The sequence below is a fragment of the Balaenoptera borealis genome (assembly GCF_965194805.1).
Source record: "Balaenoptera borealis genome assembly, chromosome: 19".
Classification (NCBI taxonomy): domain Eukaryota; kingdom Metazoa; phylum Chordata; class Mammalia; order Artiodactyla; family Balaenopteridae; genus Balaenoptera; species Balaenoptera borealis.
Window position 1 is genome coordinate 8,953,692 of NC_138878.1, and position 25,951 is coordinate 8,979,642.

A 25,951-nucleotide genomic window follows, 5' to 3' on the forward strand; every position below is an offset into this window, starting at 1 on the left:
GCATCCGTTAATATTTCCTAGTCGGACTTCCCTGGCGGTCCAGTGGTTGGGACTCCACGCTTCCACTGCAGGGGACACGGGTTCGATCCCTGGTCGGGGAACTAAGATCCCACATGCCACGTGGTGTGGCCAAAAAACAAAAAAAAATTTCCTAGTCATCACCACCAAATCGAGGGCCCAAGGCTCGACAAAGGTACTTGAAGTCTGGTTACCTTTCTGAACCCTGGAGAAGATATTTGCTGACACCACTCAGCGGGTCCTAACAAAAAAAGAGCAAGAGACCCTATTTTATTCCATCCGTCATGGAATTAAATTGCTCTCTTCCTCCTCCATCTTCCAAACCGAAAGCCTCGTCCTGTAGGACTGCCTTTTCTGACAACCGTTAGGTCATTTTTTTCCCCCAACTGCATGCAACGACATAAATTCTACTGGACTCTTCACTACTGCATGTGCACGTTGTTTTATTTTATCCTGACAAAAGAGTGGGTGACAGCATCCCAGTGTTCATTGCAACACCATTTACAACAGCCAAGACACAGAAGCAACCTAAATGTCCATCGACAGAGGAATGGATAAAGAAAATGTGGTACATATATACAATGGAATATTACTCAGCCATAAAAGAATGAAATAATGCCATTTGCAGCAACACAGATGCAACTAGAGATTATCATACAAAGTGAAGTCAGAGAAAGACAAATGTCATAGGATATCTCTTACTTGTGGAATCTAAAAATGGTACAAATGAACTGATTTACAAAAGAGGAATAGAGTCACAGATATAGAAAACAAACTTATGGTTACCAAAGATGAAAGGGGCGGGGATAAATTAGGAGATTGGGATTGACATATACACACTACTATACATAGAATAGATAACTAGTAAGGACCTACTGTACAGCACACGGAACTCTACTCAATATTCTGTAGTAACCTATATGGGAAAAGAATCTAAAAAAGAATAGATATATGTATACTTACAAGTATAACTGATTCCCTTTGCTGTACACCTGAAACTAACACAACGTTGTAAATCAGCTATACGCCAATATCAAATAAATAAATAAAGAGTGTGTGACAAAGTACGAGTCTCTTGATTTTACAGATGAGGAAAGGGAGGCTCGAGATAGCTAAGTGACAGGGCTTAGGTCACAAAGGTTAACGTCCACCTGACTCACAGCCAATTCTCCTCCTATCATGTTCCTGCGGTCTCCAATAAAACCCATCATACCTTTTGAAGTGCTGATAAAATTCTATTCACACACTGAGATGTTCTCCGGTAGTCTCAAGCGAATGGGACAGCTAAGCTGGACACTTATACTTAATATTCCAGGCAGTCCTATCAACCATCACAAACTCAAGTGAACCAGAGCTCTGATGCCAGACTCTTGGAATAAAGATGTTACTATGATGCATTCATTTAAGGTTTAATAGTTTTCCTTCCTTTCTTCCCCCCAAGTTTAATAGATCTTTTTTTCCTCCTTGACTGCAAGAAAAATAACCTTTTTTTTTCCTTTCTTTCTTTCACTTGATTCTTTTTCCTGGATGCAGCTACCATCTGACCTCCAACCAAAAAATATCTAAAATGTTTCCTTTCATACCAAAGACAAGCAGACGCCTAAAACAGTTATTGAGAAAGGTCGTTTTAGGACAAACTCGCAGATATGACGGCAGCCTTTTGAGGATCCAAGAACCAGGAAGCTAGGAAAATACCAAAGTAATGTCAGTAACTTGATCTTCTTGCCTCCCATTCCCGAAATGACTACAGTTTCCTAACTGCCTGCGGTGTGGGGCAGACAGTTCCCTGGGCGTTCTGGAGTTCCCATCTTTAACAACTGTGCAGGGACTTCCCTGGTGGCACAGTGGTTAAGCATCCGCCTGCCAATACAGGCGACACAGGTTCGAGCCCTGGTCCGGGAAGATCCCACGTGCCGTGGAGCAACTAAACCCATGCGCCACAACTACTGAGACCACGTGCCACAACTACTGAAGCCCGCACGCCTAGAGCCTGTGCTCCACAAGAGAAGCCACTGCGATGAGAAAGCCCGCTCACCGCAACGAACGAAGAGTAGCTCCCATTCGCTGCAACTAGAGAAAGCCCGCTTATAGCAATAAAGACCCAACACAGCCAAAAATAAATAATATTTAAAAAAAAATTTTTTTAATAAAAGAGTATATAAAAAAAAAAAAAACCGTGCAAAGTACAAATAGTGTCCATGTTTCACAGATGCAAAACAAGCGCTCAGAGAAGGAAAGGAACTGGGCCCAAGTCACTCGATGGGTGGTGTTTGGGCCAGGTGTGGAAACTAGGTCACGTCTGCTTCCCGAGTCCTGATCCCTTCCCCTGCACCCTGCTGTCTCTCCAGATAGGAACTACCTATCAAGCTTTCCCCTGTCAGCAGAGCTATTTTCAGCAGTGGTACAATTTCGCCACGCGGGAGCCAGGCTCATCAAATGAGATAATGCAGAGAAAAGCTCTGAAGAGGGGTTACTACCATTAATAGAAGATCTGGGGGGAAATCTGCAAAACCCAAAGAACTGATTGTCGCCTACTGCATTATCTTGGGACTCAACCTCCATTGTAAGCTGGCCGATTTTGAGTTTCCTGGGGTGCTCCCTCCTTAAAGGCAGGTATGAAGCAGCGGTGCCCGTCCGTGATGTGTAGCTGGTGTAAAGAGATAAGATATAGACTTAGAAGTTTTTAGTGAAGCAGACTGGGGAGTGCGGCCAACTTTCTTCTCACGAATTGCCTGTGGGTCACAAGATTGAATGTGTACTTAAAGTAATAGACACTTTGAGATAAATTAACTTCTGAGACAAAGGGACATTTTGAAAATTAAATCTTGCCACATGAATCAAGCAATCAATTAGCAATCGATACATATCCAATAGTTACGCGTGTAGGATGGAAAGGCGATTCATAAAAGAATAAATACAAATGGCCAAACATAGGAAGAGCTGATCAATCTAATCATCAGAGACGTGCAAATTTAAGGGATACTGTTTAAAAAACGCTAAATACCAAGACTGGCAAGGGTGCAGGGCAAATGGGCGTTTAAACTGGTACAAGCTCCCAGGGGTGTGGTCTGACAAAACAAACCAAGATTTTAAGATTAGGAAACAAATGCCCTGAGTCAGCAATTCCACTTCCAGAAAATAAAACTACTGAATAGTCATGAATGGGTACAAACATTTAATTACAAAATGTTCATCTCCATTCCATGGCTATCAAAAAGCTGAAAGCCACCCAAATGTGCCACAGAGGGAGAATGGTTAGAACCATACAAGGCTATGCAACCACTTAAGCTGTGGTAGAATATTCTACGACAGGCAAAGATGCTCATAACCACAGTTAAATAGAAAAATCACAACAGAAGGGAAGGGGAAAATGCTGAGAATCATATATGCTATATACTGACAGTTAATTCTGGTTGGTAATAATTTGGGGTGATTTTTTTCCTTATCTGCATTTATGTTTCTTTTTACTCTTCTGCATTTTCTAAGCTTTCCATAAGGAATACATGTTTTATAACAATAATAAATAATTCTAGCCTAACACCTGGAATTTATGTGAGTTTGACAAATGGCAGCTTCCATTCCCCGTAATTCTTTCCCCAAACTTATTTTAAAATAACACCAAAGGGGAATTCCAGAGAGAAACTGTCCGTGTATTAATCCACGATCACCCACCACGATCACCCACCACGATCACCCAGCAGTTCAGAGATCACATCAGCCTCGCCCCTCCCAACAGGCACCACACTCAGCACACAGCCCAGCCCAGAGCAGGCTTTCAGAGATTCATTAAGATAAATGTGTTGATTTCAGACACACTGGCTAAGCTGCTTGGGAAGAGTCTGGGCAGAACTGACCACTATACCTTGGAACAAGGCAGCAGCAAGGAGAAGGGAGAGGGCCCCGGGCATGGAGTCCGAAGTTCTCTGCCCTAGTTCTGTAGGCACCCACCGCTCAAGAGCTGTGTGACCTCGGGCAAGTTACCTCGCCTCTCTGTGCTTTCACCCTAACCCTATACCTATACCCTTTCACCCTATACCCTTTCAGGGTATCTGTGAGCACTGTGGTGAGAATTAAATAAGACAACAGGTACAGAATATTCGTAAATTCTAAAAAGCTATCAACATGAGACAAGATTAGAGAGATCAATAAATAGTCATCTGGAATAATGAAGTACATTTCAGAGGTAAGGGTGAAAATGAAAAATACGTTATTCGTTTTAACTTCAGTTTCCATACAACTACACAAGAAAGTTCTTTGATTCTGATCCTGTCCCTCTTTCCAGGGGATCCTTTGTTCCCAGTGAAAGGCCTGGTTCCACCCACCTTGCTAGTCCTCCCATCCTACCCTAGGGAGGAATATTAAAAACACCGGAAGGAGTCTCCCACACCCCATCTCACACACACCGGCACTCTCCACACACCCCCCACCCGCTGCTGGAGCACACGGCCTTAGTTCTCCTTTCGGAGTCTAGTGAGGAGACCTTGACTTGCCTGTAGAGACAGCACCATCTCAATGTGGTTTCTAACAAGAAGGGTCCAGAAAACCAAGCAGCACAGCCTGGTAAACAAGTAACACAGACTCGAAACAATTAGATTCCAGCCCGGTCACACAACTCATTAAACAGGAGGACACTTCCCATTTAGCTCATGTGCGGGGTGGGGGGGTGGGGGGAGGTGCAGATAAAGACCGGCCCTTCAAGAAATGCAGTGTTACGTATTAAGCCAAAGGAAGATCATACATGCAGGCAAGAAACTCTGATGTTTGGAATTTGCTTTCCATCAATCTATCGGAGACTTAATTTAAGAGATCTCTGCAAGAAGGCCCTTCTACTGACCCCCCCCGCCCCCGCCCCCGACGTTATTCTGGAAAAGGCTGAGGACTCGGATCTGAACATTTTGTGTATATACTGCAGAAAACGAAGAAAGGACGTGGGCTGTGTCACTGTGATCGATGGTCAAGGGGGTTCCAACAGTTGGCACGCCTTTCCTTACCAAGTCTGGAATAATTCCCACAATAGCCATCTAGTTTTAACCATCTTTATTGGACAGACAAAGAACACATCCGTAAACGAACGAGCAAAATATTTTAACTCTGGTGAAGGAGTTTTTGCACTGTTACAAAAGTATATTCACGGTGCTTGCTGGCTCTTTCATTTTAAAGAGAGAAAAAAGTACGTTGCTGAGAAAAAGAAGAATATATAATGCATAAAAGTATGTAATATGGTGTATTCATTTTGTCCCCATTTTAAAATAAGGAGTTTTATACAGCCAAAACGGTTTTCCTTTTCTGGGCCAAATTTCTGTTTGAAAGCTGAAGCATACAATTAATGGGTTGCCTCAAACTTTGGTTACAGAGCCAAAATGAAAACTGCCCTCCTTAAGATCTTGTACGTGCAGATACTGGCTGTTTGCTTCATATTAAGTATCTGGTTTAATATGGCCTCTTAGTTAAGAAACATACACTAAGCCCAAAAGGACACATTCTTTTCTATTGCAAAAACATATCATTATTAAACAATCTAATTACAATAAATTATATAACACTGGGTAGGTTGGGGGGGCAGAGGAACGCTACGTTCTAAGAAAAAACTGTAAGATCACCAAGGCCTTCTAAACGAACCTTAAACAGAGGCATTAATATTTAAATATAACAATTTCCACTTAGAAAAAGAAAAATCACATTATTGATAGGCCAGCACACCCAAAACCAATAATGTCATGAAAACACATGCCCTTGTGTAGTCTGGCAGAACGGGCTGCTCCCTGAATACAATGGACCTTTTTATTAAATGGATCTCCTTCATCCTTGGTATTTCATACCAGGAAAAAAAAATGGGGCGGGAGGTGGGGGAGGAGGGAGAGAAGGAAGAAAGAAACAAACATGACACTAGTAACGGTCTTCAGTTTGAACTCTTTCACCAAGAAGTACAAGACCTAAAAGATACGTTAGAAAAGTAAAAGGCATTATTTAACAAAAATGAAAGCAAGACCAGCTGAGAGGTAGAAAACTGCATTGAGATGCTACCGCTTTTGTTTAACTGTATCAAAGGGCAACAGAGCCCTCTAGTGGAGGAAAAATATAAATATATATGAAGACTGTTCTCTTTTAGGTAATTTACATAAAATACATAGGACCCTTTCTCTCCTGACAATTGCTATGTCACCATATTACGTAAAAGCAAAAAATCAAATTTTTTAAATTGGGTATTAAGTAAAATAACTGCCAAATTTTCAAACCTGATAAAACACTTGTAATCTCAATTAGGGCAGAAATATTTTTAAATTATGATTTTTGAACCACTTTGGCAATGAATAGCAGCTTGTATGAGCCTCATTTGTATGCTGACACTATAACAAATAAATTAAAATCTCAATCTACATGCAAGTATGAAATTCAACTGACCTCATGTGACAAAAATGTTTCAGTTGGTATCTAATGAGGTACTCATGTTATTTATATATTATTATATATTACATACTTTTTAAAATAAATTTATTTATTTTATTTATTCATTTTAGGCTGAGTTGGGTCTTCGTTGCTGCACACAGGCTTTCTCTAGTTGCGGTGAGCGGGGGCTACTCTTCGTTGCAGTGTGCGGGCTTCTCATTGCGGTGGCTTCTCTAGTTGTGGAGCATGGGCTCTAGGCACGCAGGCTTCAGTAGTTGTGGCACATGGGCTCTAGAGCGCAGGCTCAGCAGTTGTGGCACACGGGCTTATTAGTTGCTCCGCGGCATGTGGGATCTTCCCGGACCAGGGCTCAAACCCGTGTCCCCTGCACTGGCAGGCGGATTCTTAACCACTGCGCCACCAGGGAAGCCCTTTTTTTTTTTTTTTTCAACATCTTTATTGGAGTATAATTGCTTTACAATGGTGTGTTAGTTTCTGCTGTATAACAAAGTGAATCAGCTATACATATATATATATATATATATATATATATATATCCCCATATCTCCTCCCTCTTGCATCTCCCTCCATCCTCCCTATCCCACCTCTCTCGGTGGTCACAAAGCACCAAGCTGATCTCCCTGTGCTACTACATACATTTTTCAATAAGTTTTTTAGATGTGATTACCAAATTATGAGATGAGGCTCATTAGAATATTTCAATTGATCTCTTCCTTTAGATATATAGCTTCTCAAATACTCTGATCATGTGATTCCCATGTATATTCAATGTCTAAGAATATTTAAATGTAAAAAAGGTTGTTTAATTCATAAGGTACTAATTCTCAATTTTTATGTAATATTACTCAAGGACTTTTTCCAGTATTGTCAAAAATCTCAACAGTTTCTCAGAACAAATAATTTCAAAATCATTTTACTTATATATGGGTATATTTTAGCATAAAAGAGAAATGGTGACAAATGCTTTTAATTTAAAATGGGAGTCTGGCGACTCCCCTGGTGGCACAGTGGTTAAGAATCCGCCTGCCAATGCAGGGGACACGGCTTCAAGCCCTGGTCCGGGAAGATCCCACATGCTGCGGAGCAACTGGGCCCGTGAGCCACAACTACCGAGCCTGCGCTCTAGAGCCCGTGAGCCACAACTACTGAAGCTCACGCGCCTAGAGCCCATGCTCCACAACTAGAGAAGCCACTGCAATGAGAAGCCCGCGCACCGCAAGGAAGAGTAGCCCCCGCTCACTGCAACTAGAGAAAGCCCGCGCACAGCAACGAAGACCCAACGCAGCCAAAAATAAATAAAATTTTTTTTTTAATTTTTTTTAATTTTAGTATATTAACGCATATATGTGGAATCTAGAAAAATGGTACAGATGAACCGGTTTGCAAGGCAGAAACAGACAGAGGTGTAGAGACACCAAGGTGGGAAAGCGTGAGTTGGGAGACTGGGATTGACATATATACACTAATATGTATAAAATAATTAATAAGAACGTGCGGTATAAAAAAATAATAAAATAAAATCTAAAAATAAATTTTTTTTAAATAAATAAAATGGGAGTCTGAATTCCCAAAAGATTATTTAGATTATTCCAGAAAATTTTCCTCTACTTAATGAGCACCAGGTCCTTAAAAAGAAGATAAATGTCAAAATCCCACTAGTTTAAGTCTTGTTGACAACCGGAAAGGAAACTGTAATCAGGCATTTCAAGATCCCTAGTGTAATGACCCCATATGAGTAAGTTTTAACCAAGAAAATGACTCTAAGGTGGCCTATGGCCTCGAATTTATGGGATCGTTTGGAATAACTGAGGAAAAAAAGTCAAAGGCATGATTTAGGCTACAAGGCAAAATTTAGTAACACTAGGTGTGGAAAAGAAAACGAAGATCTGAGGGTGGAGAGGAAGAGAGTCTGGTTCATTACTGTCAAAGTGTGGGTTTAAAATGTTAACAATGAATACACTTTTCTACATGAAGAAAAGCACTTCTCTTGTATTACTGTAGAACTGGTAGAATCTACACCAGATATGAATTCATCACGGTGATGATATGTAGGATAAAAGAATATGGCAACTCCACTTCACACTGTAATTTCAACACATGATTTTGCAACAAGACCCCAACCTCTAAAAAACAGGCTCTCTAAGCCAAAACAACCAATTTCAACATTAAACTATAATATTTCAGGATTCCCACATGGAAATCCAATACCTTCATTTTGTTTCAAGAACAAATCTGGGGTTGACTTTGATAGCTTGAGCAAATACTTTTTATATCTCAAAGTATATAAATTTTGGTATATAAGTGTGTGTATACACGTACACACATTATTAGAATCCCTGTAATGAACCTTAGGGAGGTTTATTATATATAACATAAATACCAATAGAAAATTAAAGTGTCAGTCCCAAAATATATTTTCCTGGTGTATACTAAGGTGGCCAGCTTGTATCTGTTTAGGCAAAAAAACGGTTTTGTTCTTGTTAACGGGTCCTCTGACTCACAAATCGAAACCAGGCCAGGCTATTCCAGATTTCAAGTCACAACATTTGAAACAGCCCAGTGTTATGAAAGTTCAAAGGGTCGAAGAAACGTTCCATCCTGACTATAGTCGGAAAGGGATTCAAAAACCAAATTTTAACCACTACTGGTTTAAGACTGGAAGTTAGGAAGAAAGCTTTATCATTCATCACTGCCAGTGAACAGGAGACTGCAAATAGCTAAGCTGTGCATACTTGTTCATATTTTTTCAATGGTTGTTTGACAGAACCTGGATTTCACTCCGTAGGTGCCATGATGATCAATCTGCTCCCTGCAACCATCTGCGCGATTTCCAACAAACATCCCCGCTCCCGGGGCAGTGCGCAGGGCAGGCGCTGCCCTATATTTAGGCATTCAGGTAACCCCTCGTTAGAAGGGTCCGGCCTTTGAGGAGCACGTGTCAGCCCTCGGATTTGAGAAGGCAGCATTTTGTACTGAGCTATTTACAGGCAGAGCCAAATCCGCTCGATTGACAGGCTGAGTCTAGAGAAGCAGCTCTGGGATCTTCCGCCAACAGGAAGCCTCCAAGACCCCCTCTTCTGAGACTTCGCATTAAGGTCTATATTTAATGATCACCATGTTGAAGCCATTTCCATTCGTTTTCTTTGTTTCTGTTTTTTTTTTTTTTTTTTTACCAAATCAGAGCCACCGAGCCACTAACTCCAGGTCGCCGTGGACACCTGCCCCTTCCTGCCCAGTGCTACGCTGAGCACAAACAGAAATGAACTCCTCCCTCGCCTCTACTGCTTAGCCGTCGGGACCGGGGCTCCAGGCCTCGTGGTCGGCTGGCAGAAGCTCTGGGTGCACAGGTGACTTCCCCTTGGACACTGAGAGGCTGAGCTCCACCGAGAGAGGTCCACAAGCTACAGCGCTCAATCTACACAAAGTTCTTAGGGTTCAGAACGCTCATTAAACAAAGGTTGATGAGAGAAGAGTGTCGGTTTCAGAGGCGGCAACGTCCTAAGGCCTGCAGCTCCCTAAAGTTGGGGACAGAGGTGAGGCAGGAGGCACAGGCATTGGCGGGGCATCCCCAACAGACACGTATAATGTGTTGCCACCATCTTCCTTGTGGCCTGGGGCATCCACTTTATCTAAATTTTACCTAACTTGTAGCTGACTCACAGCATGCTGGGGTGATCTTATTTTGAAAGGGATTAGACCATCTGGTGCAGGGGTAGGCAAACGTTTTCCATTAAGGGCCAGACAGTAAATATTTTAGGCTGTGCAGGCCACAGGGTCTCTGCCGTATTTATGCAACTCTGCCGGTCACATGAAGACAGCCACAGACAAAACGGAAATAAACAGGCGTGGCCATGGTCCAGTAAAACTTTCCTTGCAAGATCAGGAGGCAGTCAGATTTAGCCCACGGGCTGCAGTTTGCCGACTCCCCATCTGGACAGCTGAACCCAGTCAACCGCAGTATCTGCCTACAAACTTCCAAGAATTCAAAACGCTTTATTGTGGCATTTCCTCCGAATCCTTCTACCGACCGGAACCACCCTGATCTTTGTAAGCTGAATTAATAAGCAGGAGTCCCTCCAATTGCCTTTGGAACATAAAATATCCAAAGTTCAAAACACAGTTCTGTATCACTTACAGCCGGGGTGGAGGGGGGCGCGGTACCCAACACGGACGACAAGAGAGAATCTGCATAGAGGCCACGTCAAAGGGAGCAGTGTCTTGGCACGTCCCTGCCGTCCACCAGGGAAGGCGTCCCCTCTCACCGCCCGAGTGCCCCCTTCCACAACGGGGAGCTCCCTCCCAACGGCAAGTCCAACAGAGAGATGCCTTGCAGGGAATTCAAAAACACGAACAAAAAGAACCCCTGGGAACACCAGATTTGTAAACCAACCTTTGTAAAGCCAATTAGGTTACCTGTGTTTTTAGCTGTGGCATCACCACTCTCAAAATAAAGACCGGTATGTTTGGTAACAGCCCACTCTGCCCCCAAGAGCACAGACACCCATGAGGCTCAAGACTGGACAGTTCACACGTAGGAACTGGGCTCCGCTGAGCAGCAAGAGGAAGAGTGCGGGCCAACGCCATTCAAGCTTCAAGGGGAGACGACTCCTGAACGCCGAGCAGTGCTGGGAGTGAAGATGCCTGACTCACTCTGCGCTCCGCTGTTCCATTTGAAAGGGGCACAAACAGAGTGGGGACAGCGATGTCTAAATTGGCGTGTTTCATAGTTCAGGAGAAGGAAGGCATTTATCTGGAAGGCACAGCCTACTTGGACAAGGACACTCTCTAAGGCAGCCGCGTGGGATATAAAAGCTGCCTAAGTGATGACGGAAAAGCCACGGGCTTGCCTTCGGCTCTTTTCTTTAAGCCTGATGCCATGGCTGCAGCACCAGAGTTCTTTGCGAGCATTTGATTGCCTAGAATGTTCGGTCTGATATTATTTCAAATATTAAGAACACAAATCTCCAGCACTCCCCTAGACTCGGGCTTCTCGAGACTGGAGGGGTCACGGGGAGACCAGGCAGAGCTGAAGACAATGAAGGTTCGAGCTGGGGAAATGCGGATGGGGGGCGCGCTCTGACACCTCCCCCAACCTCCCTTCCAGCCTGAGCTGTACGATTTACCATCACACGTGACTGGACCACGGACACCAACTTGCATGGCCCACAAAAAAGATCAGGGACCTCAGGAAGGGGAAGTGGCAGCTGTGAAGAGGCACAGAGCTTGCCTCCGAGAGGCCCGAGGTCCACTCTGACCAATGACACATTTCTTCTCAATGCTGCAGAACCTCTTCCTCCCTTCCGACCATGATTCAATACCCAACTACACATAGCTCTTTGTATATTCTGGACCAGTGCCTTTAGTCCTGGATTATGATGTCATAGGCCTGACGTGGCAAATCTTCAGCAGAGCTTCAGAAGGCCTGCCATCTAACGTCAGACAGAGCCAAGTTTGAACACTTATGCACAAACCATCAGTAGTCACTTATCTTACTAGTGAAAGGAAAAAACTGTCTAGCCACGAGATTAAGGGAATGAGATCTTTTAGTTAATTCTCTGGTTAACTGAGTGTTAAATAAAAAGGTATTTTACTTAAGTCCTTATTTTTTCTTAATTATTCTACACTGTCTTGGTCCACACCCTCACGTAACAGTAGTCGACGCAATCAACACAACATACTGTTTCCTGGATGACTGAGGATCCAGCTGTTATTTTTAATATAGCATCATCAGCTTTTCCTATCGATGACAATTAAATAGAATTAACCCCGATGTGATTCAGAAAACTGAACTGAACATATTCTGAGCCCAGGATGAGGTCTGAGAGTTGATTTTAAATAAATCCCTTACAATTAAAAAAAAAAAAAAATTCCATGTGCTTCTTTGCCTTAATAGACAGATACAGTCAAAAGTTCTGCTCTGGGACTGTAGCTTGTTAGATTTTCAACCCTGTACTATATAAAAATTGATCCTCTAAGAATGTATGTCACTTCCTATACTTGCCCTGATGATACCAGGGAATGCTTCTGGAAGTTCAAGAAGAGGTCACCGAAAATTAAGCAAGACAGAGAAAGAAGTACAGGGGATACACAAACCGGTAAGGAGATGAAGCTGGTGAGAGAGAAGGCCAGTGAGGGGGGAGCGCCATGAAGGGTGAAAAGGAGCGAACTTGCTAGAAGACAGCTGAACGCAATTCCATGTTCTGTCTCTGTAAATTAACCTGGGGATGCATATCCTTACTCAAAGCAGCTGGTTCTTACAGATTCAGACATTCATGTCAATGGACCAAAGCAAAATAAGAATAAAATCATCTGGAGAGTGAATGCAGGAGCATCTGCTTTGCCGCAGCTTCTCTACCAGCCCATGAGGCTAAGGAGAGGACACCCCCGGAGCCCCTCCCTCACGACCGTCACCACAGTTAAACGCGGGCAACCAGGAGGTTAAGACAGGGACAGGGCTTCCCTGGTGGCGCAGTGGTTGAGAATCTGCCCGCCAATGCAGGGGACACAGGTTCGAGCCCTGGTCTGGGAAGATCCCACATGCCGCGGAGCAACTGGGCCCGTGAGCCACAACTACTGAGCCTGTGCGTCTGGAGCCTGTGCTCCGCAACAAGAGAGGCCGCGACAGTGAGAGGCCCACACACCGCGATGAAGAGTGGCCCCCGCTTGCCGCAACTAGAGAAAGCCCTCGCACAGAAACGAAGACCCAACACAGCCATAAATAAATAAATAAATAAATAGATAGATAGATAGATAAATCAATCAATCAATCAATCAATCAGAACGTTTTAAAAAAAAAAAAGACAGGGACTAATTCTCCAACTCTGCAAAGAAATAAGATCCTGTTCTCCAAGGAAAATCATATTCTCCGTAACCAACGGACACCTGCAGTGTCCTTTGTCCCGCCACTGTTCCCGATATTCCATTACCAGTCAGCGCTGGGCTGAAGAACCCAGGTAACTGGACTATGTCCGCACACCACGCAGACCAGGTCAGAAACTCCTAGACAGAGCCAGCTGTCTCTCATCTTTAAGAACCAAAATAGCCACCCTCTTCCGCTGAGTGTTCAGCTTTCAGAGAATTCAAGGTCGGCCCTGACACGGCCCTCCTTCCATGGAAACGCTGGGACTGAAAAAGGGCCCAGAACTTTAATGGCACGATAGCTGAAAAGGCTATAAATACCTTTTAAATTAGAGAACCACCAAACAAAGTTTCCTTATGGTTAGATTAAAGCGGATTTCATCATAGCAGTGACAAAAAAATAATAATAACAACAACCATCGCTGTCGGTTAACAACCTACCTATTCCCGAATTCGCTCCGGTAACCACGACCACTTTGCCACTGAAATCCCGGCCCTGGAGGATTTCCATCGCAGTTGTGCTGCTGTCGTATCTCTGTCTGGTGGTTGGCTTTGTAGGATTATCGTCCACAGTAAATGCCAGTCTTGGGTCCAAGTAGGTACTTCTTTTATTTATGTGGCTGCAAAGAAAAGGAGAAAGCAGTGAACCTACAGTAGTGAACAGAGGCGTTTATAATTACAAGATAATTTTATACTTTAGGCTAGGCAAACCCCATTTTTCATGGACTAAAAAGGCTTATTCTTAACCCCGGAAAGACCCGGGGTCCACTTAATCTATCTTCTGGCCTCCAGAAGGATTACATTCCTGCCTAGAAAGACAGCCATCGAAGCCTTTTCTTCAGAACCGCCTGTAAAATAGGCTGTAACATACAAAGCACTGCCTTGTACCCTCAGATCTCAAACATGGAGTAGGCTTTGGGGTTTTTTTCTTTTAATTCATGTAAATGTGGCTATAAGATCCATCAGGCACTCTTGTCAGTGGATTTCAATTAAATCTCTTATGTGCAAGGGCCTAAGAAGATTGGTAAAGAAGTAGAAAACTCAAAATGATAAAAGACAGTAAATATGAAACCAGCCTACTAAAATTCTAATAATTTTCATTTTAAGGCTGTACTCACACACTCTAGTTTTGATTTGGAGTTGATCGAAATCTTGTAGAAAGAATATTAAACCATACTGGTAGTATAAACAATATATTAAAATACATCAGTACAACCTGTTCATACAGACGAACAGGTTGCTCCTTACAGAATAGGTTTATTTTTTACATTTTAAATGTGATCTTGGGGTTTGAGGTAGACCTCAAAATATCTTGAAAACTATTAAGAACTCTCCAGAAAGAAAGATTTCATGATTTAAACGCATCTGTGGGAACTCCCTGGCAGTCCAGTGGTTAGGACTCAGCGCTTTCACTGCCGAGGGCTCAGGTTCGATCCCTGGTCGGGGAACTAAGATCTCGCAAGCCCCACGGTGCAGCCAAAAAAATAAATAAATAAAAACATTAAAAAAATGTATTTGTAATGTGTATGTGTGTGTAAAATTATATACAGTTTAAAATCAATACTCTTCACCCCATAAATACTAAGACTCAAGAATAATCCAACTTTCATTTTACTTACAACCACAGATGCCATATAAGCATTCTGACTCCAGTGTCTTACAGAGGACAGAGCTGGAAATAAGCTATAGTGGAAGTATTTATACCACGGAAACAAACATGGGCTTTTCCCCCCAGGGAACTGGCTGTTAAGCATTTACCAGCACACCTCTCTAACGGGATCAGAGTGGGGAAATGAACGGCCAGGCCGCCTAGCGCTCGCCTCCCTTAGGGCATTGCAGGGACTGAATGAGCTAATACTACAGGTATAAGTTGGTTAGAACATGCCTGGCTCATGCTAGTGCTAGATGCGTGGTTACTGCTTGTCATTGGAATTTATTCCAGAGATAGTTTTACAGAGGAGGATGCTCAAAACATTCTTTATAATTACAGGCATACCTTGGAGATACTGCCTTGCAGGGTCAGTTCCAGACCAATGCAATAAAGTCAGTGTCGGGCTTCCCTGGTGGCGCAGTGGTTAAGAATCGCCTGCCAATGCAGGGGACATGTGTTCAAGCCCTGGTCCGGGGAGATCCCACATGCCGCGGAGCAGCTAAGCCCACGCGCCACAACTACTGAGCCTGTGCTGTAGAGCCTGCGAGCCACAACTACTGAAGCCCACACGCCTAGAGCCCATGCTCCACAACAAGAGAAGCCACCGCAGTGAGAAGCCTGCGCACCGCAACAAAGAGTAGCCCCCGCTCGCCTCAACTAGAGAAAGCCTGCGTGCAGCAACGAAGACCCAACGCAGCCATAAATAAATAAATAAATAAATTAAATAAAATAAAAAAAAGTCAGTGTCACACACAATAAACCGAGTCACACAAATTGTGTGGTTTCCCAGTGCATATGAAAGTTATGTTTACACTACGGTCTATTAAGTGTGCAACAGCATTATGTCTAAAAAAATATACACACCTTAATTAACAAATACTTGATTGCTAAAAAATGCTAACCATCACCTGAGGCTTCGGTGAGTCACCATCTTTTTTGCTAGTGGAGGGTTTGAAATATTGTGAAAATTACCGAAACGTGACAGAGAGACACAAACTGAGCAACTGCTACTGGAAAAATGGAGCCAAAAGACTCCCTTGAGGAGGAGTTGTCACAAACCTTCAATCTGTAAAAAAACGCAGTATCTGCAAAGTGCAATAAGACAAGGTCTGCCTGTACAGACGCCAGATCACAGGAATTTAACAACATCAAAGCCCAGTAGGTAATTTGCTAAATTACAGTATATATATATACAAAATAATACTACAGAGCCGTTAAACATCATTGTCTTGAAAAATTTATAAAGATGTGAGAAAATGCTCATAAGAATTATGTGGGAAAAACAGTTTACCAAACAGTTCATGCAATACATTTTCTTTTTTTTTTTTTAAGCACTTATAAAGACTGGAAGAAAAAAATCCAAAAATTGCTAAAAGTAGTTAGTCCTGCTGATAGGATTACAGTTATACACTATATAATATTTTCCTACAGTCAACGTATATTCCTTGTACAAAAAAATTCCTATTAAAAAGCAAGATGGGGTTTCCCTGTGGCGCAGTGGTTAAGAATCTACCTGCCAATGCAGGGGACACGGGTTCGAGCCCTGGTCCGGGAAGATCCCACATGCCGCGGAGCAACTAAGCCCATGCGCCACAACTACTGAGCCTGCACTCTAGAGCCCGTGAGCCACAACTACTGAAGCCCGTGCAACTAGAGCCCACAACAAGAGAAGCCAACACAATGAGAAGCCTGTGCACCGCAACAAAGAGTAGCGCCAGCTTGCTGCAACTAGAGAAACCCCGCGTGCAGCAACAAAGACCCAATGAAACCAAAAATAAGTAAGTAAATGTATTAAAAATAAATTAATTAATTAAATAAAAAGCAAGATGGCTGAGAAGTTTCTTTGCAGACACTTACTCGACAAAAAACACTTGTCCATTCTCATCAGTTTCTTGTTCCCATCCATAGGGCAAATCTGAAACACAGGAAGGACAACAGGTCTATGTGGGGGTCGGGGGGGGGGGGTTAACTGAAGCCCCTGCCCTTCCAGCCACAGACCTATCCCACCAGATCAGCAGGTCATGTGCTCCAACTATGGCAGGTACAGAAGGCCCATTACCCCAGCCAGACTCTACATTCTGCCTCTTGCTTGGAAGTAAGACTATTTCATTCTTTTTTTTTTTAATTTTATTGAAGTATAGTTGATTTACCGTGTTAATTTCGGCTGTACAGCAGTGACTCAGTTTTATATATATTCCTTTTCATATTCTTTTCCATTATGGTTTATCACAGGATATTGAATATAGTTTCTTGTGCTATACAGTAGGACCATGTTGTTTACCAATTCTATATATAATAGTTTGTATCAGCTAAACCCAATCTCCCAATCCATCCCTCCCCCACCGTCGCAACCACAAGCCTGTCCTCTATGTCTGTGAATCTGTTCCTGTTTCGTAGATATGTCCATTTATGGCATATTTTAGATTCCACATATAAGTGATACCATACGATACTTGTCTTTCTCTTTCTGAGTTACTTAGTATGATAATCTCTAGGTCCATCCATGTTGCTGCAAATGGTATTATTTCATTCTTTTTTATGGCTGAGTAATACTCCTTTGTATTGGGTTGGCCAAAAAATTAGTTTGGTTTTTTCCATAAGATGACTCTATTAGTGCTTAGTTGTCTAACTTCATTCGAAACAATTTTGTTAGACTGTATTGTGACAGCTGTCATAACAGCATGCCTTTTAAAAAAAACTTATCAAAATTGGTGAATTTTTGTGTAGCCATTTTAATATTGAACACAGAGAAAAAAAGCAACATATTCAGCATATTATCCTTTATTATTTCAAGAAAGGTAAAAACGCAACTGATACGCAAAAAAAGATTTGTGCGGTGTATGGAGAAGGTGCTGTGACTGATGGAACATGTCAAAAGTGGTTTGTGAAGTTTCACGCTGGAGATGTCTCACTGGACAATGCTCCATGGTTGGGTAGACCAGTTGAAGTTGATAGCAATCAAATCGAGACACTGAGAACAATCAACATTATACCACGTGGGTGATAGCCAGCATACTCAAAATATCCAAATCAAGCGTTGAAAATCATTTGCACCAGCTTGGTTATGTTAATCGCTTTGATGTTTGGGTTCCTCATAAGTTAAGCGAAAAAAAACCTTCTTGACCGTATTTCTGTATGCGATTCTCTACTTAAACGTAAGAAAAATACTCTGTTTTTAAAACAAATTGTGATGGGCAATGAAAAGTGGATACTGTACAATGATGTGTAACGGAAGAAATCGTGGGGCAAGCAAAATGAACCACCACCAACCACAGCAAAGACCAGTCTTCATCCAAAGAAGGTGATGTTGTGTATATGGTGGGATTGGAAAGGAGTCCTCTATTCTGGAAAACCAACGATTAATTCCAACACGTACTGCTCCCAGTTAGACCAACTCAAAGCAGCACTCGACGAAAAGCGTTCGGAATTAGTCAACAGAAAACGCATAATCTTCCATCAGGATAACGCAAGACTGCATGTTTCTTTGATGACCAGGCAAAAAATGTTACAGCTTGGCTGGGAAGTTCTGATTCATCTGCCGTATTCACCAGACATTGCACCTTCGGATTTCCATTTGTTTCGGTCTTTACAAAATTCTCTTAATGGAAAATATTTCCATTCCCTGGAAGACAGTAGAAGGCACCTGGAACAGTTCTTTGCTCAAAAAGATAAAAAGTTCTGGGAAGACGGAATTATGAAGTTGCCTGAAAAATGGCAGAAGGTAGTGGAACAAGACAGTGAATATGTTGTTCAATAAAGTTCTTGGGAAAGTGAAAAATGTCTTATTTTTACTTAAAAACCGAAGGAACTTTATGGCCAACCCAATACCACATCGTCTTTATCCATTCATCTGTTGATTGATAGTTAAATTACTTCCATGTCTTGGCTACTGTGAACAGTGCCGCTGTGAAGATAGGAGCGCGTGTATCTTTTTGAATTATGGTTTTTTCTGGATATATGCCCAGGAGCAGGATTGTTGGATCATATGGCAACTCTATTTTTAAGACTATTTCATTCTTGGGAATTCCCTGGCAGTCCAGTGGTTAGGAGTCTACACGTTCACTGCTGGGCCTGGGTTGAATCCCTGGCTGGGGAACTAAGACCCTGAAAGCCATGTGGCCAAAAAAATAAAATAAAATAAAATACTATTTCATTCTTGATCATTCTTCAACACTCCATTCAGCTTCTGCTTTTCACAAAACCCTTACTGATTGCTCCAATTAACATGAATTCTCCCTTGAATGAATTCCCAGAACGTATCTACACCATAGCAGGCACCCAATACCATTCATATGCTGACTTGTGAAGATTCATATTACAGAGCAGTTTCATTTTTTTTCCCAAGGGCACATGGTGCCTTTTCAAATAGACCCTCAACCTCTTGAGAGCAGGGACCTTCTTACACTTCTATTCCATGCATGACACACTTACTCAGAAGCACCTACAAGTCAACACAAGCTTTACGGAATTCTATCAAACACTGATATATTTAATTCCAGGATAGGAACCAAGACCAACTTTACAAACAGTGCAACTATGGAAAAATCTAATGAACTGTGAATTCAAGGCCCCTATTATTTTAATACTTTCTTATTTAAGAAATCAGCCTCAGCACTCCACCCCAAGAGCTCATCACTTCCTTCTACCGAACCCTACAAACTCCCCAGAGGGACAGTCCAGCTCCTGTGACAGTTTTCCCATCTGATTAATGCTTTAAATACAAGGGTCTCTGCTTTATGACAACAACATACAAACCTCCTGCTATTCGTTTTCTTTTTCCAGTTTTCGGATGTTCCCACTGAGTCTTCTCTTCTGTGTGACTGTTAAAAAAAAAAAAAAATCCACAGAATACGTAGTAAGTAAAAGTTACACTTCTAAAAATTAATCAATGGCATTATATTTTTTTCTCCCCCACGTGATACTCTCTCAAGAGTACTCAAGTCAGACAGTCAGAAAGAAATATTCAGATTATAAATGTTACTGTTTGCATCAGGTCAAATTCTCTAGGTTGGAAGCAGCAGCAGACTGGGAAAATCTCCCGAAAACCTGTATCTGTTTGCTGGTGGTGAAGCCAGAGGAAGAGGACTTGACCCCAACTGGGGGTCAACTCTAGGAATCTCGCTGAATCACTCAAAATACCTAGAGAGGTGTTTTGTTTTCTAGTTGTTTTAGTTTTCGTTTTAGTTTTATTCCAGGATAGATTGAAAAATTTCAGTCAAATTTATAACGCTGATATGCAGGTATCATTTAGATATAACCTTAATCTTCTTAAATGTTTATTCTTTCCACAGATTTAATTTCAAAGTGTTTTTTAAGCACTGATTCCTAATTTCATCCAAGAGGGTAAGGCAGCTCCGTACGTCAGTCACTCAGCTTTGGAGCCTCAATTTCCTCATCTGCAAAACGGAAATAATCCTAGTATTTATCTGAGGAGAATGCTACGAGGATACTGTATACAAAGGGTTGAACACAGTACTTGGCATAAAAAGCCCTCAAAAGTTCTATTATTTTGAACAAATCAAATATACAAACTAGTCTGATTTCTGTGCCAAACCAGCATTTCATCTCGGAAGAGCACACACAGTTATCAATGAAACCATGAGCCAATAACAGACTAGAGACACCTGTCAACAGGTGATCCAGTATGGAGAAAAACATAAAATTACCTAATCAAAGAAACAGCTGCATGTTTCAAGAGGCATTCAAAGTTCACATGCTCAGGCCAAAGAAGAAAATAATACTTAATCACTGACAACCAGATGATAGAATATTCCTTCCCTATCCATGATTTTAAAGAGAATAAATACAGAGAGCTGGTGAACGCTCCTGTAAGATGTTGCACGTCAAAAGCAGGGTCTTTCCAGGAACTGCTGGCTTCCGGGGTTTTTGCAAACTATCGGTGGCCAGTACAAGGACACGGTGGACACTGGACTCAAAAGGCCAAAGACCTGAGCTCCCGCGCTGCCTGAACCCGGTGAGCCACTCTCCCTAGGAGCACATCCACCTCACAGAGCTGCTGGAAAGGCAAGAGACACCATACCTGGCACAGCGACTGGTGAGCAATTAGATCACTGGACAGAGGGTATCAGCAAGGACCGGCTCCCACCTGTGTATCCCCCACCATCAAACCCTGACTGCAGAAAGGAAGCCCAAACAGGAGTAAGAACCAGGTTACATTTGGTAGTTCGGATCCCCTGGAGAAGGTTTTCAACCTCCCTGTGCCTCAGTTTCCCCATCAGTACAAAGGGGATAATAATGGCCCTACTTCTTGGGGTCACAGAGGACTCAGTGAGTAACGTGTGAAGAACTAAGAAGCGTGCTTTTGACAGAAAAGGATTATTTTAAATAAACTTTTATATAAAAATTAATTAAAGGGTGTTCCTTTTTCATTGTAATCTAAAATGACTTTTTAATGAACAGAAAATTACAACACATGTCCCCAAATTATCTTATTCTCCTTTAAACAGAAGCCCTCTTTTTTCTTTTCTTTCAGTAAGCTTTTTGTCACTTAAAAAGATACTTAACAGTGATCTTAATTTAAAACAAAGGGATCAAAATTAAATTCACACCACACTACATGGCTATCACTTTCAAGTATGCTCCTCTAAGTGTTTTTTTTTTTCCTTCCTTAAGCATAGTTTCTTGAAGTTAACTGGGAGACCCAGAGCCACTTGTGGACAGGGACCCGCCCCCCATCGGGGCAGGCCAGCCGTCCCTCTGCTGCCAAGAGGCCCGGGCTTCAGAATAAAAGGGGGGCGGGAGTGGAGGACCCAGGACGGCGCAGGCGACAGCAGCCACAGCCCCCAGCACCGAGACCTCGTCCTTCGGTCCCCACCCCCTGGTTAAGGCAGAGGGGCTTCTCCGGACCATGCTAGGGAAGGGAGAAAGGCTCATCAGCTCTCTCTGGTAACAGGTCTGTCCTCAGCAGCAAGAATGTCCCTTCCATGGGAGCCCAACCTGGGGGGCCTTAAGCCACGTGACACGTGTGTCTTTGAGGTCTGAGGGCACCCTGGGGAGTGTGAGGGAGCCTGGGGGCCTGACAGAACCCACACAAGAGAAGAGGGGTGAGACTATGAGGGGGTTTCCCACGAGACCCCAGAGGCCTGGCTGGGAGCTACAGCCTCTGCGCTTGGGCACAACCCTGCCGCAGTGGGATGAAGATCACGGGAAAAAGGAAGGACTGCAAGGGCCACCTTCTGGTACCCTATCAGCCAAGTTTCCCAGACCCCAGTGGACAAGTGACCTTCTAGAATTAGGGGTGAGAAGAAGGATCGGGATGCTTGCAGGTCAGGAGAGATCACGGGGGACTGCTGGGGACCCAGGGTCACGATGGGTCAGGGCATCCTTCAACCCCACGCCAAAGAACAGAAGGCCGGTAGGACAGGAGAGATCACGGGGGACTGCTGGGGACCCAGGGTCACGATGGGTCAGGGCATCCTTCAACCCCACGCCAAAGAACAGAAGGCCGGTAGGACAGGAGAGAGAGTCTGGAGAGAGGTACTCCCACCCCCCAGCTGCGAGCCCGCCAAGCCTTGTCACCACAGTCAGTGTAAACAACAGGGCCAGATACCGGTGGGGGGCGGGGGGGGGCGGGAGGCGGAGAGGGGCGTACTTTTCAGAGACGGCAGAGGCGCCACGGAGTCCCCTGGCCGTGGGCTCCCCGGAAGCTGTCAGCAGAGCTGGCTGGGGTGTGTAGGTCTTACCGAGTGAAAGAAGAGCCCCAAGCCCAGACGGTGGAGGCCACCCAGGAAGGCAGCAGATGGGAAAGGCCACCCGACACAAGGTGAGGCACAGGAGGCAGGGTGAGCGAAGGCGAAGGAGCCTCCAGACGGAACGCGAGGCTCCAGGCAAACCTGAAAGGAAGCCAGGGAGCTCTGGGGGCAGCGGCCAGGACGGGGACAGGCCCCACCCAGAGCGGGAGCAGAGGAGGCCCCCGAAGCCGGGAGGCAGGCCGTGTGCATCTTCGCGTTCCCAGGGCCTAGAACGCCACCTGCCCAGGGAGGCCCGCGGGAAACCTTCCCTAGATGAGCTAATTGACTCGTTCCCTGGATTTACTTTACGGCGCCAGGATGCTAAGCATGGGGGATACAGAGGGGAACGAGAAAAGGTCCCGGCCCTCACGAAGTTGACAACCTGAGGAGGGACAGAGAGCAACACAGGGCCGAGTAGAGCGTAGAAAACTACAGACAAGGGAGAGCAAAGTGGTGGAAGGCAGGCGCAGGGCCGATGCAAGGGAACGCTCTCGTGGGCAGTGACATTTAAGCTCAGCTCTGAGGGATGAAAGAGCGCTTCAGGCAAAGGCTGAGGCAACAGCAAATGCCCATTCAGGAGTTGCCCGGAGCCCGCCAACTGCCCCCTGGCTCCCTGCTGCTAGAAATGCCCCTTCAATTCTCCAGAGCGGAAATCATCCTTCTAAAGACACAGACCCGAGGTCACTCCCTGGCTCCAAGCCTTCAGTGGACACATGGGTCCTGCTGACAGAGCCCAGGTCCTCGGAGGCACAGAAAAGCCTCCATAAATCAACTGTGTCCTTCCTTCCCACCTCAATCTTCGTGTTCCTGCAGCACCGCACGGGCCGGGCCTCTGTTTCTTCTACCTGGGCTGCCCTCCTGCCCCTGGACCCGCCCACTTCTACCTGCGCTCTAAGGCACAGCTCAGGTGCCCACTGCCCCAGGCACCTCACCACCTACCCACACAGCTCATCCTGGGCAGGCTGCCACTCACTGCACACACTGCGTGGGGACCACGTCACCGCACGTCGCTCTGTCCTATAAGACTGGGCACTCATGAAAGTGACAAGCGGTCTTTTTTACTTTTTTTTTTTTTTTGCCGCGACGTGTGGCATGTGGGATCTTAGTTCCCCGACTCGGGATGGATCCTGGGCCCCCTGCAGTGAGGATGCGGAGTCTTAACCACTGGACGGCCAGGGAAATCCCAACGAGTGGTCTTATTCATCTCAGTAAAACCAGTGCCCAGCAAAGAGCCTGGCACAGGATACATTCCCAATGTGTCTTGAATGAACTCACCAAGGTCGTTTCCTCCTGTTTTTCTTTCTAGCAAGCCACGGAAGGCAGCAGAGGCTCACAACCTTGGGCAGATTAGAATCACATGGGAAGATTTCACAATCTACCACCCGGGGTGGGAGGCGGGGCAAGAAAATTAAATGAGAATCCCTGGAGGTGGGAGCCAGGAAAAGATAGTTTGCTTCCCAGGTGTTGAAAATCACTGATTTACATCCATGTTTCTCAAAGCCATAACCTGCCTCAGCTGGAAAGCTTAAAAAATAAAGAATTCCTATGTTGGGCTCCTGCTGCACGAGCGTCTCTGTGGAGACCCCAAATCTATAGTTATGATGGTCCCCAGGTGATTCTAATATCAGGCCTAGAAGGTGCTGTCACAGCTGCAGAAATCAGGAAAGGCTAAGAATTATCCAGCACTGAGTATGTTTAGGCCTGTGCTAAGCCTTTACGTACAGGGCCTCAACTAAAACTCTCCAACCAACGTATTTAGCAGATAAGAAACCTGTGACTGAGAGTTATTCCAATGGCCCAAGGTCACACAGTAAGTGGTGGGAGAGAGGGTCTTCTGGTGTTTCCAAAACTTTCCCGAAAACTACAGTAAAGCTATATTAGCCATTTTATACGTATACATATATATATACACACACATAGTTATACTAGGACACTTGTTAAAAATACACACTCCTAGGTCGTCAACCCAGACCCCCCAGAAAGGAGCGGGGCATAGGCATTTTTTTCTGATTTTGGGGGGGAAAGGGAATGAGGCCGGTCTGCCATCCATGCACCGTGCAGCGCTGCCTACTGGGCAGCAGAGGGCGCGCCTGAGCGCCGCCAGGTGACCCCCGCTGGACCTAGGGCCAGAGAGGGGGATGGCCCGTCCTCAGAACCCCGGCAGCCTTCCCTCTGAAGCTTTCCAACCATGACTGCCACTTCGCCCTCCCGGGCCAAGCCTGAGCGCGAGCCCTCGGCCCTCCCCGCGCAGGTGGCATTCGAAGGCAGCGCGGAGTCCCGGGCAGGTGAGTGGTCAGGGTTCCAGCCGCGTCCCAGACCCGGCGGCCCCCCCGCGGCCCCCTTACTTGGCATAGTAAACCCAGCCGTCCTTGGTGGTTCTCTGCTCCCAGCCCGGGGGCAGCTCGTCCTCGCTGTCCGTGTCGTCCAGGCCCGCGTAGCGCAGGGCTGCCATGGCTGCAGAGGTGGCGCCCGGTCACCCGCTCGCTCGCCCGCTGCCGGGTCTCCGCGCCCAGAACTCACTCCCGCTTCAACCAAGCGCCGCGCGCCGCGAGTCCCGAACGCTCGCGCCTGCGCACTGTGCCGCCCGGAGCCCCTCCTCCGACTCGGCAGGTGAATCCAGTCTCCGCAATTGCGCAGCTGCCGAAGTAAAAGGAGGCGGGGCCTGAGGAGACCTACGGGGAAAGCACCCACGAGCTCGCACGGCCGCTCGGCTGGAAGTAAAAGCCGGTTGAGAGCTTTTTGGCTCTGGAGATGGAGTCGAGCTTCGACACCTCCCGGCTGCAGGCAAGGGGGCGTGGGCACCCAGTCACGGTCCAGGACTCCGCCCGTTGCTGGGCGACCCGTAATCACTTCCGCGTTGTTCTAGCCAGTCCCGCAGGAGCTCCAGCAATTGGGCATCCTGGGAAATGTAGTCCAGACCCTGCCGGAATAGAGCGTGGCGCGGAAAGGAAGGAGGCAGATGCTGGTTTTCTGGGCTATAGCCTCTCCTTTTTTTAGGGCATTAGGAAGAATGAATGTTCCTGCTCAGAAACCTTACAGAGCTTTCCATGACCCAGGCTGATTCACAAACTTTGTTGTGCATGTAAACTCAACGCTGTAAACCGCGGGAAACATTAAAAACACAAATTCCTGCACCTTCTGATGCCCAGTCCTGGAGAAGTTTCTTCTAGCCACAGCATGGTTCTGTTGATAATAAATGGCCAACGTTTATAGACGTTTATTTTCCAGAACATTCCCTGCTCGGAACTTGCTGTCTAGCTCAGCG

General features: G+C 44.9%; 1 protein-coding gene across 2 annotated transcripts in view; it reads right to left on the reverse strand.

Annotated features, from left to right (window-relative positions):
- WWOX (WW domain containing oxidoreductase) overlaps positions 1-25,459 on the reverse strand; it is a 965,623-nt gene extending 940,164 nt beyond the window's left edge. Inside the window, exons 1-4 of one of the 2 annotated variants that reach the window (XM_082366371.1) lie at positions 25,032-25,457; positions 19,691-19,755; positions 16,793-16,850; positions 13,726-13,904 (exon numbers count right to left, since the gene is read on the reverse strand). In XM_082366371.1, the coding sequence (XP_082222497.1) occupies positions 13,726-13,904; positions 16,793-16,850; positions 19,691-19,755; positions 25,032-25,138 (409 nt within the window). In that variant the 5' untranslated portion in view covers positions 25,139-25,457. Of the gene's footprint in view, positions 1-13,725; positions 13,905-16,792; positions 16,851-19,690; positions 19,756-25,031 lie in introns of both variants that reach the window. The other variant, XM_082366372.1, reaches the window with a different exon arrangement.
- Between the last annotated feature and the right edge of the window lie 492 nt (positions 25,460-25,951).